Source organism: Patagioenas fasciata, chromosome W (genome assembly GCF_037038585.1).
Source record: "Patagioenas fasciata isolate bPatFas1 chromosome W, bPatFas1.hap1, whole genome shotgun sequence".
Classification (NCBI taxonomy): domain Eukaryota; kingdom Metazoa; phylum Chordata; class Aves; order Columbiformes; family Columbidae; genus Patagioenas; species Patagioenas fasciata.
Genome location: NC_092559.1, coordinates 53,355,385 through 53,375,534, shown reverse-complemented (window position 1 = coordinate 53,375,534; position 20,150 = coordinate 53,355,385). Strand labels below are relative to the sequence as shown.

The following is a 20,150-nucleotide window of genomic DNA, read 5'->3' as shown; positions in this document are numbered from 1 at the left end:
TATCATCTAGGATTGTTTCTTCTAATTTAAAAGGATATTCTTGCCTAGGAGTATATAATCACGCATGCTCAATCAAAGCATTTTTGTGGGCATCAAAGGCTTCTTGTTGTTGCTTGGTCCATTTCCAAACAACCTTCTTCCTAGTTATTATAATTTCTGCAGAGGGTGCATTAATACCACCATATGTGGGATAAAAGTTCTCCAATACCCTAGAAGTCCCAAAAAGGCCTCTAACTGTTTTGCTGTGATTGATACGGGAAATAACCAGAGTGCGTGCTGTACCTTATTTGGTATTTCTCTAATCCCTCCATGCCAAACCATGCCCCAATATTTTACAGTAATACTAGGACAGTTCTCACTACTGGTATAATCAAGGGTTTTAGTGAGGCAGGCGCTCCTCTCAAATCCTGTGTTTTGACACTTCTAGTTAATGCTACACTGTTTGGATTGGATCCCAAAACCAAAGCACGAGCCATCCCCATCTGCTGCACCAAATGAATACCTTTTTCCATTGTACACCAGTTTCCAAAGGATGATACTAAATTGCCAGGTTCAACATATGCTGTTAAAATTGCTGCACCCAGCCACCAATATAATGTAGGTGCAATAAAGTCTTGCCCATCAGGACCTCTGACATTTTGTAACTGAGCATATCCTCATTGTATCTGATTATCATTGACTATAGGGCTTAATCTTTTTCACCTGATAATAAATGGATAGATGCAGCTCCACTATCCCAAACTCTTAGAATCCATACTAGTATGCCTCCCCCATTCTTTTGCTGTTAGATCTCTAAAAATACCCTTAACTTAATTTGAGGTCTAAGTATATATGATCTACACTCCCCTGTCCACTTGTTCCTGCTGCTCCAGAACTTGTATGAGGGGTCATGCTTCCACCACCTCCCTGCCTTTAAAGTCTAGATCAAAATCAAACTCAATCTTGGAGTCTGAGGATTCACTCCAAATATTTCCATCCCATTCCTTGGAATTCCAAGATCATTTTGTGGTGAGAGCACAAATTCAGGAAACCAAACCTTACTTTTTCTATATTTGTCCCTTTGTTTATTAGCGATGCACGCTACCAACTGCTCTACAGTATCTTGCAGCTCCATAGCACCTCTCTGCTTGAATAGTAATTACTTCTTGCATGATCACCTTTGCATCATGTAAAGTCCTGACTTCCTTTACCAATTCTCTCATTTTACTCCATAATGCAACAACTTCACAGCCAAGAGCTCTAAGACTGGTAACTAATAACCATCCCAATCTTCCTGCTAGCTTGTGAGAAGAATCTGATGCTGCTTTCCATGGCAACTCACACATAGCCATTTCAATTGCCTGGGGGGTAACCACTGCCCCGCCTTCTATCTCAGGCCATGCTTCTGGCAGAGCTGGTTTAGCCAGGAAAGTGGCCATGGGGGTCCAGCGCTCAGTAGTGAGCCATACCAGAATACAGGGAATCACCATTGTGGCCTCCCCAGTCCCCAACTTTTTTGTCAACCATAGCATCGCTGTTCCTAGATCCTGCCAACTATGCCAAACGCATGAGCTGGCACAGGCAGGATGCAGGAACAACCACAAAACCAACCACGAATGAAATGCAAAGAGTAAATTTATTTTCATTACCTCGCTAACTGGGGGATCTCTGAAGCAGCACCCAGGCAGAGGCATGCAAATGGGAACGCAGGCACCGCAGAGCTTAGTCCTTGCTAGTAAATTACTGAACCTACTGGTTTTGCCCGTGTATTAGGATTTCACACAGGTGTAGTTTTCCACTGTGTTTTGATCTTCCCCACAGCAGGGCAGGAATCTCAAGCATGTTTGATAAGGTGCCTCTAAGGCTATCAAAGAATCACAGAATGTTAGGGATTGGAAGGGACCTCGAAAGATCATCTAGTCCAATCCCCCTGCCGGAGCAGGAACACCTAGATGAGGTTACACAGGAAGGTGTCCAGGTGGGTTTTGAATGCCTCCTGAGTAGGAGACTCCACAACCTCCCTGGGCAGCCTGTTCCAGTGTTCTGTTACCCTCACTGAGAAGTTTCTTCTCAAATTTAAGTGGAACCTCTTGTGTTCCAGTTTGTACCCATTACCCCTTGTCCTATCATTGGTTGTCAGCGAGAAGAGCCTGGCTCCATCCTCGTGACACTCACCCTTTATATATCTGTAAACATTAATGAGGTCAACCCTCAGTCTCCTCTTCTCCAAACTAAAGAGACCCAGCTCCCTCAACCTTTCCTCATAAGGGAGATGCTCCACTCCCTTAATCATCTTTGTTGCCCTACGCTGGACTCTTTCCAGCAATTCCCTGTCCTTCTTGAACTGAGGGGCCCAGAACTGGACACAATATTCCAGATGTGGTCTCACCAGGGCAGAGTAGAGGGGAAGGAGAACCTCTCTGGACCTACTAATCACCCCTCTTCTAATACACCCCAGGATGCCATTGGCCTTCCTGGCCACAAGGGCACAGTGCTGGCTCATGGTCATCCTGGTGTCCACCAGAACCCCCAGGTCCCTTTCCCCTACACTGCTCTCTAATAGGTCATTCCCCAACTTATACTGGAACCTGGGGTTGTTCCTACCCAGATGCAAGACTCTACACTTTCCCTTGTTATATTTAATTAAATTGTTCCCTGCCGAACTCTCCAGCCTGTCCAGGTCTCGCTGGATGGCGGCACAGCCTTCTGGTGTATCAGCCACTCCTCCGAGCTTCGTGTCATCAGCAAACTTGCTGATAGTACACTCTATTCCCTCGTCCAAATAATTGATGACTATATTGAATAATATAGGCCCCAGTACTGACCCTTGAGGCACTCCGCTAGATACAGGTCTCCAACTAGACTCCACACCATTGACCATGACTCTCTGGCTTCTTCCCTTCAGCCAGTTTGCAGTCCACCTCACTACCTGATCATCCAGACCACACTCCCTCAATTTAACTGTGAGGATGCTGTGGGAGACTGTGTCAAATGTGTTACTCAAGTCAAGGTAGACCACGTCCACTGCTCTGCCATCATCCATCCATCTTGTTATGTCCTCATAAAAGTCAATGAGGTTGGTCAAGCACGACTTCCCTTTGGTGAAGCCATTTTGACTGCCCCTAATGACCCTCTCATCCCTGATATGCCTTGAGATGGCACCAAGGATAAGTCGTTCCATCACAGGCCTATGTTATCTAAGCACAGAAGTTCTACTCATCAAGCACATAAGACTAAACAACAGTTGGTATGATATGTGTTTTTTGACACCCCAGCTGCAAGTCACTTGAGCGAGTTTACAATCCTTGCAGTCTTCTGTTATACTCCTGCAGGGTGTGTGTGTGCGTGTGTACACACACTTGTGCATGAAAAGAGGAATCTAAATTAAAAAGCATAGGAGATTTGATCTGCAGCTTTATATATATTTCAACTCCAAAGAGCTTCACAAGCTGTTAAGTGGTCTTCTGCACCTGCCTTAAAAATTCATGAATTGTGTAGGGGGTGGGGTGGAGAAAGTGGCACCAGCCATATTTTCCTATCTGTGCCAGCTAAACTTTGAACACCTATGTTAGTAATACATTTCCTTCTGTCCTTTAGCACTTTGCTTCACATTCCAAACCTTGTTGTATTTAAGCAAAAAAAATGGATAATTTTCTTGGTATGCTGAGGAATGGACCATGGATAGAAACATTGCTGTAGAAGAGCATTGTGTGCAATTTGTTTTCTCTCCGCTTACATCCTTGAACTTTTCTCAAGGAACAAGGGACCTTGTAGTAGCAAATGGCTCCCTTCTGTCTTTCTGGATTCTTAAGTTTTTTATTGGTTCCCCTCCCTCACCTTCCCAGTCATTGGGCTGGAGATGGGAAGAAAGGATGTGACAATTCAGGGCCAATTTTATACAAGAAATCAGAGTAGATAGTGATAGCAGTCTCAATCGCATCCCTAAAAGGTCTAAAAATATTGTCTGTGACTGCTACCTTCAGCTGGTCTCAGTCTTTTTTTCTTTCTCACGCACAATTAAGGTGAAGGCAAAACCAGTACTCCAAACAATAACATTAAAAGACATTTTATATATTGTATAAAGAAAATATGCAGAGGATAGTTAATGGGAATGTTTGAAGGTACTGTGGATTCCCTCGTCATGAACATGAGAGAATTAGACTCCAAATGCAGCAGTTACTGATTGGAAGCAATAGTGGCTCTGTAGGACTTTGAAGCTGCTGAACGGAGCCCACTGAGCTCATTTGGTTGTTTTAGTATATTTTACAGTTTGTCTTCTTCTGTTTTGTCTTTTTATTTCAACAAAACGAAAATAGAGCTCGGAAGTAAGTTGTATGAGGTGTTCGTTCCTAAATTTGCAGAATTTACCACTATCTGCATGCAAAAATAGTCTATTTGTGAACACGAATGGTCTGCTTGCTGACATGGAAACACGATCCAGAATCATGATCTTTTGCTGTGATAAGTGAAGTTCATAAAATCAAGATGTTTCATATTTCCTCGTAACGAATTTATGAGCAAAAGTCTGCCATTTTTATTTTAATCTGACTGCTGCTTCTAAAGACATACCATTACCTAGAGATATATTTTCCAGTCTGTGCCAGGTTTTGGGTTGGTTACCATTAGGTATTATAACGTTGATCACAGCTGGTACTTTTTAAAATAGATGTTTCAAAGAATCTTAAAAAAGCAGTATATATATTCTGCAAATTGTTTGAGAGAGCGCTCGCCAAAGCACTAGGATTATCATTCTTTAGACAAATCATTACATGCTTATCTCTGAGTAAATATTTTGTTCTGGGGCAGTAATGATATAACTCATTACTTTGGAGACTCCTCCATAATATTTGCTTTAGAATACCTCCAGCTTGTAGCCTCTGAAAGCACTATTTGTATAAGCTGCATTTACATTGTGCTCTGAAGGAAGCCTCCAGGGGAAGAAGAGTGTACGACATTCCAATAACGAGCTGCTGGGATTTCAATTTTATATGAATAATTGGTTTCCACCTTAACAGAATTATTCCCACGTATTAAGAAAAAATATTTCGCAGCATTCTTCTTCATGGAGGTTAGCCTAGATGTGAATGGAAAATGTATGATAACTAAACATCTGAAACAAACTTCTGATTTTGGAGTATCTCCCCAAAGGCTTTTATTAAAAATAAACAAACAAACAAAACCCCAAAACAAAACAAATAACCCAAACAACCAACAAAACCAAATACCCCAAAACACAAAACAAACAAAAAACGCCCAACAACAACAACAAAATAAACCCAAAAAACACAAAACAAAACAACATGTGAAAAACCTCAAAACTTGATACATTGTTGAACTTAATAACCTTCATCTGCTTCTCAGAATTTATGTGGTAATTTGTATCCATTTTCCCCAGTTTAGTTTTGAAAAATAAATGTCCCTGAATTGGACTCTTTCCCTCCAATTCTGCATCCAGGTTAAAAAAATTAATAGCCATCTTGGAAACATCAAGCTATTTGAGATGAACAGATTGGTTGGCTTCCAGGAGTTTAAGGAAATAATTCTAATCCCACTGAAAGCCTTGGAAGTTTTGTCATTAATTTAAATAGGGTCACAATTTCATCCACCATATTCATAATTCAGATAAGGCAAAATGGTTTTTCACATTAGGGTTCAGTTGGAGCTCTTTGAGGCATACAAAGCCTTGAAATGAAAAGGAATACCTCCTTTGAAACTGCTGTGGCTGTACTATACAGGCTGGCAGTGGCATGTAGCTCATTTGTGCCACTGACAGAGTTTTATTTTTTGCTTTACAAGAACAATTCTATATGTTTTTGTGCAGTCAAGTTTGTTTTAGAAGATATACATATATAGCTAAGATGATAAATGAGAACTAGCTGAAGTATGTGTTAGCAACTTATGTGGCACAAAATGCTGCCAACCTTATTTTCATTTGAGAGTGAACTGAATGGATAGCTTGATTGCCTGCTGAGCTACTAGTAGACTGCATGGTACCTATAATATGTTTTACAAATTGATAAATTGATTTGTTGCTTTTGAAAATGCTATTTGTTGCTTAGAACATCCACCAGAAAAATCATTGAAAGTCCAAGTAATTCTACTTTACAAAACATTAAAAAAAACCTTATACTTAAAAGAGAAATTGCTTATTTTTTTTTTAAATCACATCTAAAACCCACTCCTTTAGTACTTAATCTGAAAAAACATGGAATTTGATTCAGGGAACACATAGGAAAGGTCAATTACATATCTTTCAGAGTATGTGCACCACTACTTAATGATAATGCAGTTAGCTAAGCATTAAGGAGAAAATATACCCTTGATTCTTCTTTCATAATTTTTACAGTAGTCTAGTTTAAATAGTGCATTGGGAAGGTATATCTGATGCAAGTTTAAAATGTAACCATACTTAAATACACAAATGTTCAGAGTGGTAAGAAAATTAAATGTTTTGGCAAGTATATTGATTATTTAGCTGCTGGTCAGATGGAAGTTCTGTTTAAAGTAATGAGAAACTCACTTATCACTGTGTTTCCATCAGGTTAAAACACCTGCTAATCCAATCCATTTCTGACAGAACAGGGCTAATACCTGTATCTAGTCATGTAGACATGGGAAGATTCTTGATTGCTACAACATTAACGACAAAAAAGCATTTGTCCTGTGTTTCTTCCTATATCTACTTGTAATTATACTGAGGTGTTGAGGAATGTTTTAGCTTGCTTTCATACAGTCTGGATAAATTATCTCCCTTTTTGAATGCAACTTTACCCATGGCAAACAGTCTCAAGGAGATGACATTTCCTTGCTCTTTTTCTTTTGTGATGTTGAAGAGGCATGCTTCTCATTGTAGCAGACACATGACCAATTCTCAATTTATACAAAGCACTTGAGGCCAATGTCCACGCAGTTATCTGTTCTCGTAAGTTTTATGCATGCTTTTTAGAAGTTCTAAGATGACTACACAGGTGCACACACACACACAAATCTGACTTAAAATTCCACTTTTTAGATTAAGAAGTGTAAAAATGGAACAAAGGAAACTGAACGATCAAGCAAACACCTTGGTGGACCTGGCAAAGGTTAGTAGGAAATTGTTATTTTGTATCAACATTCATCTATTCCAAATGAAGAGTTCGTAAGTGAAAATGTTATGAAATATACATGCAAATACTGTTAATAAGTTTGTTAATTCCAGAAAATGAAAACATATATCTGTTTTGGGATAACATTTGAGTGAAACATCTTGTTTATGGCTCTGATCAAGGTTTGAATGTAGCTTTTATTTTTTGAACATTTGGAAAAGATTTCATAACTGAGGGACTGATCCTGAGAGCTGCTGAAACAGACTGCAGTGATCATGGTAAATGCTTAGGATGAACTTTGCCTAGGCAATGTTTGTGTAGTCCTGTATAATAAAGAGGTTTCTTGTCTAGAGACAGACTATGCTGTGAGGGACAATAGTTCATAGGCCCTCATAAAGACTGAACTTCAGGGTTGTGGTTTTCCATTCCTGTTCTCTTCTGAAGGAGTGACTTTAAACAAATAACTTGAGGTCTGTATTTATTACAATTTTATATAATGAACAATAACTGCCCACTTTGCTGATATATTATAATGATTGTTATTCTTTTTGAAGATATTTGAGATCAACTAAAAGAGACTATTCAATTGCAAACTGTTAGTGGGAAAATATCAAGCCAGGTTCAACATTTCAAGACAGTTGAGGCTGTCACAGCTCCATGCCCCCAGGTTCAACCATGAGTGAAGTTGAAGATGTATTTCCAGTAGTCACAGGCACACAGAGCAGACATACATCACATAATACATGGCTGGCCTAACAGATCACAAGCAAACACACACAGAGCACTCATACAAACACAGACAGTACCAACAGCCTCATGCTGTTCTCCTCTCTGGCTGAGCAGAATAACAGAATCACGAAAGGCTGAGGTTGGAAGGGACCTCTGGAGGTCATCTTGTCTAACCTCCTTGCTCAAGCAGGGCCACCGAAAGCCAGTTGTCCAGGACCACGCACAGATGGCTTTCTAATATCTCCAGAGAGACTCTACAACCTCCCTGGGCAACCTGTTCCAGTGCTTGGTCACTCTCACAGTAAAAAAGTGTTTCCTGATGTTCAGACAGAACCTCCTGTGTTTCAGTTTGTGCCCATTGCCCCTTGTCCTGTCACCGCGCACCACTGAAAAGAACCTGACTCCATCCTCTTTGCACCCTCCCTTCAAGCATTAATATATATTAGAATAATAGAATTACAGAGTGGTTTAGATTAGAAAAGACCTTTAAGATCATCCACTCCAACCATTAACCTGACACTGACAAGTCCACCACTAAACCATGTTCCTAAGCACCACATCTACAAGTCATTTAAATACCTCCAGGGATGGTGACTCAACCACTTCCCTTGGCAGCCTGTTCCAATGTTCGACAACCATTTTCATGAAGATTTTTTTCCTAATATCCAATCTGAACCTCCCATGGCACAACTTGAGGCCATTTTCTCTCTTGTTACTTAGGAGAAGAGACGGAAGAGACTGACATCCACTACGCTACACCCTCCTTTCAAGTAGCTGTAGTGAGTGATAACATCTCCCCTCAGCCTTCCATCTCATGCACATACACACACACACACACACAGACCTGTCTGGGGCTCCCCTGATTCCCTGGTAGTCAGTCCCCCTAATGGTCTCATTGTTAGAGATACACCTCCCCCAGCAGGTTTCATCCACAGAGACACACAACCCACCCCGCCCCACTCCTCCCATCCCCCCAGAATCTGTCTGGAACTCCCTTGCTCCTTTTAATTGCCAGCTCCTCCCATGGTCTTGCCTTTAGACATGCTCCCCACCCATCCACGCTTGACTCTCAGGCCACTTCACCTACTCACAGGCTAGCCTGGCTTGATCTTTTTGAATACTCATATACTCACTCACACACCACAGTTGTTCCAGTTACTGGCACCACAGACACATGGACCTCTGGCTCCTGGTCCCACTCCAGTGGGACTTGATTTCACTCACTCTGGTCTCTCCAGTTGCTGGCAATACACACACACAAAAAGACCCTCCAAGCCATGGTTTGACTCCAGTTGCTGGCACTCATACTCTCATTTACATGCATGCACACCAGAGTCCCTCACCCAGGAAGAGTTAGAAAGGAATTTATAATAATAATATAGGACAAACTGTATTGATCAAGTGCAGGACATAGCCAGACAAGTGTAATATCCAGAAAACTATTTGCACATAAACAACCTTTTTTATCCCCTTACCCCTCCATTTTCCCACGTGTTCCTCCCCAAATCACCTAGATTGACTCCCTTTCCCAGCCTTTGATTCCTTCCCTTTACATTCCATAATGAGTCCTGTGCAATCCCAAAATACTCTTCCCCTGCATTCTATAACATGTCCCAGACCCCAAGGCAGCAACACTCCTCAGTCCAAAACATGTTCCAGCATTGACTCATCTTGATGGGTTTCACAGCTGGATACTGGGGCTGAGGATCTCTTTGGACAACTCTGGGAGGGGTTGGGACAAGGAATCCCTTGCTCTGAGTCTTTAATATGGGTTCCTGCTTGCCATTGAAATCAGCCCAACTGATTACAACAGATGCACATATATATTACCCAGTGGGCAGGTGCACAGCAGCATGGTGGCCACCTGCCAAAAAGACACGTCCTCTGCTTCTCACAGTATCACAGTATCACAGTATGTTTGGGATTGGAAGGGACCTCAAAAGATCATCTAGTCCAATACCCCTGCTGGAGCAGGAACGCCTAGGAGAGGTCGCACAGGAATGTGTCCAGGCGGGCTTTGAATGTCTCCAGGGAAGGAGACTCCACAACCTCCCTGGGCAGCCTGTTCCAGTGCTCTGTCACCCTCACTGAGAAGAAGTTCTTTCTCAAATTCAAGTGGAACCTCTTGTGTTCCAGCTTGATCCCATTGCCCCTTGTCCTATCATTGTTTGCCACTGAGAAGAGCCTGACTCCATCCTCGTGGCACTCACCCTTTATATATTTATAAACATTAATAAGGTCACCCCTCAGTCTCCTCTTCTCCAAACTAAAGAGCCCCAGCTCCCTCAGCCTTTCTTCATAAGGGAGTTGCTCCACTCCCTTAATCATCTTAGTTGCCCTACGCTGGACCCTCTCCAGCAGTTCCCTGTCCTTCTTGAACTGAGGGGCCCAGAACTGGACACAATATTCCAGATGGGGTCTCACCAGGGCGGAGTAGAGGGGAAGGAGGACCTCTCTCAATCTACTGACCACCCCCCTTGTAATACACCCAAGGATGCCATTAGCCTTCCTGGCCACAAGGGCACAGTGCTGGCTCATGGTCATCCTGTTGTCCACCAGGACCCCCAGGTCCCTTTCCCCTACACTGCTCTCTAATAGATCATTCCCCAACCTATACTGGAACTTGGGATTGTTCCTGCCCAGATGCAGGACTCTACACTTTCCCTTGTTAAATTCCATCAGGTTATCCCCCGCCCAACTCTCCAGCCTGTCCAGGTCCCGCTGGATGGCAGCACAGCCTTCTGGCGTGTCAGCCACTCCTCCCAGTTTAGTGTCATCAGCAAACTTGCTGATGGTACACTCAATTCCCTCGTCTAAATCATTAATGAATATATTGAATAATATTGGCTCCTGAGCTTCTAGCACCTGATAGAAGTGTAACCAGTGCAGCCACACAGACAGAGCTCCTGTCAAAGAATGCAACCACACAGGTTTCAGACTGCAAGGTGTGTGCAAGGATATTCCTGGAGATGGAGGGTGATAGCAAGCAAGACTGTGGGAGGTGTGACCAGGTAGATGAACTGCTCTGTCTGGTAGCCCAGCTTCAGGAGGAGGTTGGCAGACTGAGGAGTCTGAAAAGGAGACTGATGAATTGAGCTCTACTCTGCCATCTCTGGTACACAGAAGTCAAACTCAGCATGGCCACTAAGGAAGTAGGTCCAGGATCTGTTCTGTACCAAGAGGAAGGCAATGTTACAAGAGATAGGGAGGGGTGGAAGCAGGTTACTGCACGGAGCTGTAAGAGGAACCCCTCCTTATCCTCTCAACTACCTTTACAGAATAGGTATGAGGCCCTGGGTATGGTCAACAAAGCACATAATGAGATATAACAGGAAGAACCTATGCAAGCACTCTTGCCAAGGTCAGATCAATGAACCCCTCGCAAGAAGACCTGCATTAAGACCAGCAATAAGAAATAAAAATGGCATGTTATTGTCATTGGTAACTCCCTCCTGAGCAAATCAGAAGCACCAATTTGAAGACTGGACCCTCTTCTCAGGGAAGTTTGCTGCCTCCCTGGGACCTAAATCAAGGATGTCACAAGACGACTGAAGAATTTAGGACAGCCTTTAGACTATTACCCACTCTAGCTCTTTGATGTGGGTACTAATGACGATGCAAAAAAAAGTCCAAGGTCAATCAAAAGAGATTTCAGGGCCCTGAGAAGAATGTTAAAAGATGTAGGAGCACAGGTAGAGTTTTCCTCAATCTTCCCAGTAATAGGGAGAGACTTTGGAAGAAACAGACAAACCCAGGATACCAATAGCTATGACTTTCCATTTGTGGACACTGAAATTATAAGTAACTTATTGTATCAGTTGAATGTACATAAATCCATGGGGACTGATGGGATGGATCCCAGAGTACTGAAGGAGCTAGCAGATGTTATGGCAGGACCCTTCTCGATCATCTACCTAATATCTTGGGAATCTGGGAAGGTTCCTGCTGACTGGAAGTTAGCCAATGTTACTCCAATTTACAGGAAGGGTATGAGGGAAGACCCAGGAAACTGCAGACCTGTTAGTGTAACCTCAGTACCTGGAAAAAATATGGAGAAGATCATACTGGGTGCTATTGAAAGGCATTTAAAGAACAATGCAATCATCAGGCACAGTCAACATGGGTTCACAACAGGAAAGTCCTGTCTAATCAGTTTTATATCCTTCTAAAATATGGTCACCTGCCTAGTAGATGAAGGAAAGGTGGTGGATGTAGTTTTTCTGGATTTTAGTGAGGCTTTTGATACTGTCCCTCACAGTATCTTTCTGGACAAGTGAGATGAGCAGGTATATGGTGCACTGGGTGAAGAACTAACTGAAGGGCAGGGCTCAAAGAGTTGTTGTGAATGGGGCTGCATCTGGCTGTTGACCAGTCACCAGTGATGTTCCTCAGGGCTCCATTCTAGAGCCAGTCCTGTTCAATATTTTTATCAATGATTTGGATGCAGGAGTTGAATGCACCATTAGCAAGTTTGCTAACAATACCAAACTGGGATGTGCTGTTGACTCTCTTGAGGGACAGGAGGCCTTGCAGAAGGATCTAGATAGATTGGAGCATTGGGCAATCATCAATGGCATGAAATTTAACAAGTTCAAATGCTGGATTCTGCACCTGGGATGGAGTAACACCGGGCACAAGTATAGACTGGGAGACAAGTAGCTGGAGAGCAGCCCTGCAGAAAGGGATCTGGGGGTGCTAGTCAATGGCAGGCTCAATATGAGTCAGCAGTGTGCCCTGGTAGCCAAGAGGGCAAGCTTCATCCTGGGGTGCATCAAATACAGCATAACCAGCTCGTCAAAAATGATGATTAACCTGCTATATTCAGCATTGGTGCAGCCTCACTTTGAGTACTGTGTGTAGTTCTGAGCTCTACAATTTAAAAAGGATGTTAAGGTATTCAAATGCATCCAGAGGAGGGCAACAAAGCTGGTGAAAGGATGGGAAGGCATGTCCTATGAGGAGTAGCTAAGGACTTTGGGTTTGTTTAGTTTGGAGGCTGAGGGGTGACCTCATTGCTCTCTACAGCTTCCTGAGGAGGGGAAGTAGACAGGGAGGTGCTGGTATCTTCTCCCCGGTATCCAGTGACAAGGATGGATGGGAATGGTTCAAAGCTGCATCAGGGGAAGTTCAGACTGGATATTAGGAAGCATTTATTTAACAAGCGGGTGATCAAACACTGGAACAGGCTTCCTAGAGAGGTGGTCGATGCCCCATGCCTGTCAGTGTTTAAGAGGCATTTGGACATTCTTTAATTTTTGGTCAGTCCTGAATTGGTCAGGCAGTAGGACTAAATGATTGTTGTAGATCCCTTCAAACTCAAGCATTCAATTCTATTCGATTCTGCCCCTGTGCTCCTCTGGGCTTGTGGAGATGGGCCAGTTATGGGCTTCTGGCTCCTTTTATGGGCCTGGGAGTAGCCATGGCAGGGTATTATTCAACTCCCCCACCTGCCATTGGCTGTCTATGCTCATTTGTGGGTGCACAGATGAGATTTTATCACATAACCTAACACACTCTTTGCCTGTTGTTGTGTTGTTTAAAACAAACAAACAAACAAACAAAAACAACATAAAACAATAATGAGAATTACAGTGCTGAGAACATTCCATGTTTCACATTAGACTGCAATATATAACAGTTATTTTATATGAACTTCATTTCAATGTTCATTCAAAGTATTTATACACTTTTTCCAAGGGTTTCTCATACAAATGTCTTCAGGCATCTCAAAACCCAGATCAATTTAAAGTGCAACATCAAGGCAAACATAAAACTCTTCAGTGTTTGTTCTTCTTTTGCTGTAGAGAACCACCTGACAACTTCAGTTACTGAAAATACATTTCACTCTACTTCTGGCAACTGATAAGGACTTTTCAGATATGATTTAATGTAGATTACTTTTCTTTCAATAATTATGCTAGCATCTTGAAACAGGACAGAGGAAATGCATTATAGACACTTGCCTGATACTTCTGTGCTTTGTACTTCAGGTAGTCATTCAATTAACTTTTCATTCCTTTATAATGGATTATAAACTTCATCCAGTTTACTGAATTATGAACAATTATTTTAAATTTAGCTTATGTCTAATCTGAAGTCTCGGTCTACAAGAGGGAGAAATTCAGTCACTGGTTTCAGTAATTTCCCTCCATGAATTGCAAAAGAAACATGGAAGTCAGATAGAAAGTGACAGACTTTATGAATTAACATACTTCAGATTCCATTTATACTAAGCATTATGACATTTTAAAGTTTACCCCACAGACTTTCTGATACCAAGCACCGTTGTGTAGAGGACAGATAGATAGGGGGAGGTAGAAGTAGAGGAGCATGCACTTGAATTTTTACTCCTTGCTATACGTTTCAAAAACAATCCACCCAACTACTCTTATTACAACAGGTTCAAGCACAGTTTGAGAAAACAAGCATGAAGTAAAAGTATGAAGGTGTTAATAAATCAGATCAAATAGAGAAAAGTGAAGGGTGTATCACTGTGCTTTGGAACCTTTGGTCTCCTTGTGACTTACACAACTAATTCTGTTCACAAATCTTACGATGGTGCATTTCTGAGTATTTAAACTTCTAAAAAGGTCTGGTGTTTGTCAAATTCAATAAGAGCTTGACATTTAAAATGCCACTCAAAACATCAATACATTTCTGCTCAATAAATTTAGCATCAGTAGGGAGTCTGTCATGCATCTGCAAGTAAAATTATTTCACAAGGCTAGATCTTGTTAGAAATATATCTCATAGAAGACTCATATTTTCTTTTTGTGAAATGTAAAAGCATTTAAGAACCTTTGTAGAGTTTCACTGCATGTTACAATATTTGTAAGATCTCTAAACCTTTTTTACATCCTTCTGCTTTCAGACTCAAAACATCATGTATGACATGATTTCTGACTTAAATGAAAGAAGTGAAGATTTTGAGAAGAGAATTATTACTCTGGAAACTAAACTGGAAACTTTAATTCATAGCATTCAAGCTCTCCCTGGACTAATTAGCCAGACAATCAGCCAACAACAAAGGGATCTCCTCGAGGCTCAGACACAAAATTATAAACATGTTGCCTACAGTGCTGGGCGATCATGGTCTTTTTCAAGAAGAAGGAGGTCTTCCTCCACAGTACCACCAACTTCATCAGAGAGTAGCTAGAAGAGAATAAGTTAACCACAAAAATAAAGACTTTTTGCCATCATATGGTCAATATTTTAGCTTTTATTGTAAAGCCCTGTGGTTCTAATCAGTGTTATCTGGGTTCTGATGTCAGAATCCTGGAAACCTGGATACAACATTTAAGACCAAAATGAGTGAAAACTGTCCCCCCCCCTCAGATGCACAGTGAACACACATTACTATATTATATTGTTACTCCTGTAATCTCACTAACTTTTTATTCATGCACTTCAAACAAACTTTATTACTACAGTATATGACAATAATAAAAAGGTGAATTTCTGCACATATTTTCTTGATTACTTGGACTTTAACAGTTAAAAAAAAGTTCATGATTAAAAGACTTAATTCTAAAACTTTAAGAAACAAAATTCAAGCATAATTATCTTCTCAGTATGAAAACTCAGTCTCTAAACATTTCACTGTAGGAGGGAAAAATAAAAATCAAATAAAAAATTTTAAAAATCAGTGTTCATCTAACACTGTGCTGTGTATGTATAGTCATTTTAAAAGGTCACTGACAGCTTCAATTCCTGAAGTGATTAATTAAAAACATAATTTATCCTAGAAATTGGAAAGATAGTAATGCGGAAAGTCAGAACAGAGACATGCTAGGCAAGACAGAAGAGCTGTTCTCTCAAACACTCAAAATTCCACAAACCAAATACACTACCTTTCATAATCTGAAAATCAGCACACACTTTAGGCCTATTTATAATAAAGGCTTTGCCATTTTGGTATAAAATATATAACTGATGAACATAAATTATATCCATAGACATCGCTTGGTTATAAAAAGCTCAAGAGATTATCCAATACCTTTTCTGGCCTTGGGAAAGATAATGACTTCACAGTATTCACCAACCCCAGATGAGTAGCCTGGTTGCATGCCTTGGGAGTGCTTTCTTTATACATGCTGGTATTTTGTGTCTGGAAAAAATAAGCCCTATGCACAGTATTTACAGTTCTGCTTTTGTTTTTGTGAAGTTCCTGTCTTTTGAGTTACCAAAGGAAAAAATGGATATAGTGCTAATGGTGTCCTAGCTCAGTCCTCAACTAGACGAGATATTTTGAAAGGTCATGAGGTTATCTCATTTACGCTATTGGCAGGATTAGATGTATTTGTTAGTAATATAGGGTTTTAATAGTTAAGTATCAGAATTTTTTTCTTGAAGATTTGCATTTTTCCATTCTCTCATTTTTCATGTATAATTTCAAATATTTTTCCTGTTATTGAATGTGAAATACCCTTTGTGTAGCTTAAATGTGTTGCTTTTTGTCTTTCCAGTATGAACTAGCTATTTTATGCTTACAAAACCATTTTTTTACATTTGTAAGGTGTTGGTTTATTTTTCCTCCTCTAGATTGTATAACTCTTTTTTAACTACAGTTCCATATTGAAAATTCTTGCCAACAAGCTGGTTTATCCTGCTGTGAAAGAGCAACTGTCATCTTTCACCTCTCAATTTTCTGTTGCACAGTAGGACTCAGGTTCACTACAGATATTTTATCTCTGTAATTCTGATAATTCTTTCCTTCTAATACCTGATTTTGAAAAGTACTTCTACATGTGAATACAGTCCAAGAAAAGACAGATATAAACTTATATTGAGAAAAGCGCAAAGTACTATGGGTTTAATTTTCTTGCTCCCGATACAAAATTCCTTTTCATCTTTCCTTGTTTGAATCTTGTACCACAAATTCCTTTACTTAATTTTTATTTCCAAAACACAAGCTTCTTCACAGTGGTCAGTAAAAGGAAAAAGTAGCATTATCTCCAAAACTGATTCTGTAACTGAATGAAGACTTTTCTTGGAATGACTGTTTACAAATAACAAGATATCACTCACAAGAAGTACATGACATATTTACTGTATTACAAATTGAAAAGCCTCATGCATACTTCGATTTAGTCTCACTGATTGGAAAATGCAGCTTTCACTTGCTCCTGAACTTCTTTTCACTGTATTCCAGATGATACTTATTCCTTTTATCAGTTACTTTGGAGCCTTATTTCTAATCCCTGCATTTTTAATGACTCTTAGCAAAGGTATCTTGCCTGTAAAGATTTAAATATAATATCACAAACATGCCCATTCACCATGCTTAAAACTAAATACATTAATTTAAATAGTATTTTTAAGTTATAGTTAAGTCTTAGCAGGATCAGAATACTACATTCATAATATGCTTGCAAAATGCTCTGCAGATCTTTTTTCTGCAAATCATTATCTATTGTAAGTCTGCACATCTTTCCAAATAGACCTGGGCAACTCAGCTTTTCTTTACCTCACACAGCTCCAAAAAGTTGGCATTGATGCAGAAAGAGCTTCATTATCTAGAAGTTAAAGATCCAGCTTAGGAGTTCTGAACACCTTCTGGAAGCCCATACATTTCCTCATGATCTATTTAAAACTTTTGGCTACCTAGACTGGGTGCTCTGAATCACTGTCATCATTAAAGGTCAAATATAGGGGATAGGCATATTGTTTTACTGCTATTCAGTTTTTAAGACTCTGTGTCAAATCATACATGGACATTCAAAGGGATGCATTAGATAGATATTAAAACAATATTTAAGCATAAAAGAATAAATGGTTTAAATATAAGTGCCTAATATCTAGAATAAAACATATTGCCCATATCAGTTCTGCTAATGCAAATTGTCTGAAAGCTCTTGTCCCCTCATTGAGTTATGAATAATTTTCAATAAGTTTTATCTTCAGAAATATTTTTTTCTAATTAGTAAGTTCATTCTCTCCATTTATCAAAGTTGTTGTTGCTCATATTGTTTCTTTTTCTTTTTCTTTTTCTTTTTTTTTTTTTTAAAGGCAGAATCATTAAAAAAAAAAAAGTAAGCACCTCCTTTGGCCTTTCTACTCCACTCTTCTCAAAATAATTATTATTTGGGTGTTTCTCACCACTTAAAGAGGGAAATGGAGGAAAGACCTAACACTGTAGTGTCTCACTTTTAAAAACCTAATCCCTAAGAGCATATCTACATGCTCAGGTAGAAATGATAACAAATTTCCTCCACCAACAGTCCTGACTACCTAGATATATGCCAGATGTAGCCCAGAAAGAGCATATAGTCCTGAGGGGGAGCTTATATACATTCAGAGCCAACCATTTATGTATGTTGAACTCCATGTATGTATAATAATAAAATTAACTTATATTGGTCAATCAGGGCTTAAGGCAATAGAGATGTACTGTTTGTGTTTAATAGTATCCGTCACCTTATAAAGAGAAACTTGTCAAACTATTACGGAAGTGTGAGGGCTACTCATCACACAAAAATTAAATTATTAAAAAAAAAAAAAAAAGGACTCAAAATCTATAATAGAAAAAAGGAGAAAACATGAAAGAGCTTATGGTAGATTAACATCTCAAAAGCCAATCTTGCCAGGCATCTAGCCTCCAGAAAAATTCCAAAATATGAGGTTTCAAGTGCTCTTAAAACAAAAGAACAAACAAACAAACAAACAAACCCCTACCTCAGGAGCAGTTTTGGACTCTTGAAAATGTCCTTTAAAAAAACTATCATGTTCTGAGTAGCAAAAGTCTGCCCAAAATGAAGTGTGGCAGTACTCTAACACTACAAAGTGAGTGAGAATCTAGATTCCTTTATGAGAAGTTAGAAAGATCTATGGAAACATGGTCAGTGCATGAACTTCACATGTGTATAAGAAAAAGAAATCTTAAGAATCACCCCTAACTTTAACTTGTAGTTTCAAACACTTGTGGCATACAGGGTGTGGTGGGCTGACACAGGCCAGCAGGCAAACATCCACCTGCTTCTTGCTCACTCCCCTCTCCTGGGGGATTGGGAGAAAAATAGAAAGAAAGCAACGAGACATGTGGATTGAGATAATGATAGTGTGAGCAAAAAGCAAAAACTACATTCACAAGCAAAGAAAAAAGAGGAATTCATTCGCTACTTCACACTGGCAGGCAGATATCCAGCTACTACCTGGAAAGCAGAGCCTCAGCATGTATAACAGACTAAACATTAATGTACTCCCTTCCTCCTCCTTTTCTTGAGCTGAGCATGATGTTATATGATATGGAATATCACTTTCATCAGTTTGGGTCAGCTGTCTTGGCTATGTCCCCTCCCAATCTCTTGCCCACCCTTAGCCTACTGGCCTTGAGGAAGGGGAGAGAAAGCCTTGACATTGTGCAAGCAATGTTCAGCAACAGCCAAAACACTTTTAACCACAAATGCAAAGTGCACTACCATATTGACTTCTATGATGAAAGTTAACTTTATAAATTCATCCCAACCAGACCCAATACATAGGATAATGTTACATTAGCTATCATCAAAGCTCCAAAACTTTAATTTCATAAACATCACTCAGCAGAAGTAATCATTTCAAAAGCCAGTCACTGAAAGCATCATTGCAAAACATGCACACACCAACATGTAGGTTTTGGTTAAAAGGTCTCTTAACCTTATATGCCACCTACTCTCCCTCTGTTGCTCTTGCCCACCTTCAGCCCTTTGCATTACGTATTTTCCTTCAGCAGCTTCTGAGCACTGGGATCCAGGGCTACCTCTGTCAATGTCCCTGGGACAGAGCCACCAGTACAGATCTGAAGGGCAAGATAGCCCCAGGACACCTGAGAGGCATGTGGCCTAGCACACATAAAGAGAGAACAGATAACAAGATCCAACCTGAGAGAGGTCATGGACGCCTAGACATCATCTCAACGAGGCAGTGGTACGCATAACCTGGGAGTTATCGTGACTCTAACCATACTTCTGTCCAGAGATATCATATTTCTCAAATAAACTTATGGACCTAAAAGAAAAATGTTTTTCCTATCACATATCAAATGTGATAAGATGGCATTTGATAGCTCTGTGCCATTGCTGCAAGGAAAACATAGGCAGGGTCTGCTGCTCTACTGTAAGGAAGGTACAAAGCTGTGCCACTCTGCAGGACCTTCTCAGAAAAATGACTGCTTTCAAGATCAAAAACAACAGCACTCTGCTAGCACCAATTACCATGATTCAAGGGGAACAAGACTTACTAAGGTTTTCTGGCTGACCTGTAAGATTTAGGAGCTCAGCTTCTAAATGGTTAAACAGTAAACCCTACTCCAAGAAAAGAAAAAAAGAGAAAAGAGAAGAAAAGAGAAGAAAAAGAAAAGAGAAGAAAAGAGAAGAAAAG

The 20,150-nt window shown here is 40.3% G+C and overlaps 1 protein-coding gene across 1 annotated transcript in view; it reads left to right on the top strand.

Moving 5' to 3' along the window:
* Positions 1-16,498, top strand: part of LOC136115730 (small conductance calcium-activated potassium channel protein 2-like) — an 89,758-nt gene extending 73,260 nt beyond the window's left edge. Inside the window, 2 exon segments of the mRNA XM_065861936.1 lie at positions 6,992-7,061; positions 14,665-16,498. Of these exon segments, the coding sequence (XP_065718008.1) occupies positions 6,992-7,061; positions 14,665-14,949 (355 nt within the window). The 3' untranslated portion in view covers positions 14,950-16,498.
* The last annotated feature ends 3,652 nt before the right edge of the window (positions 16,499-20,150 follow it).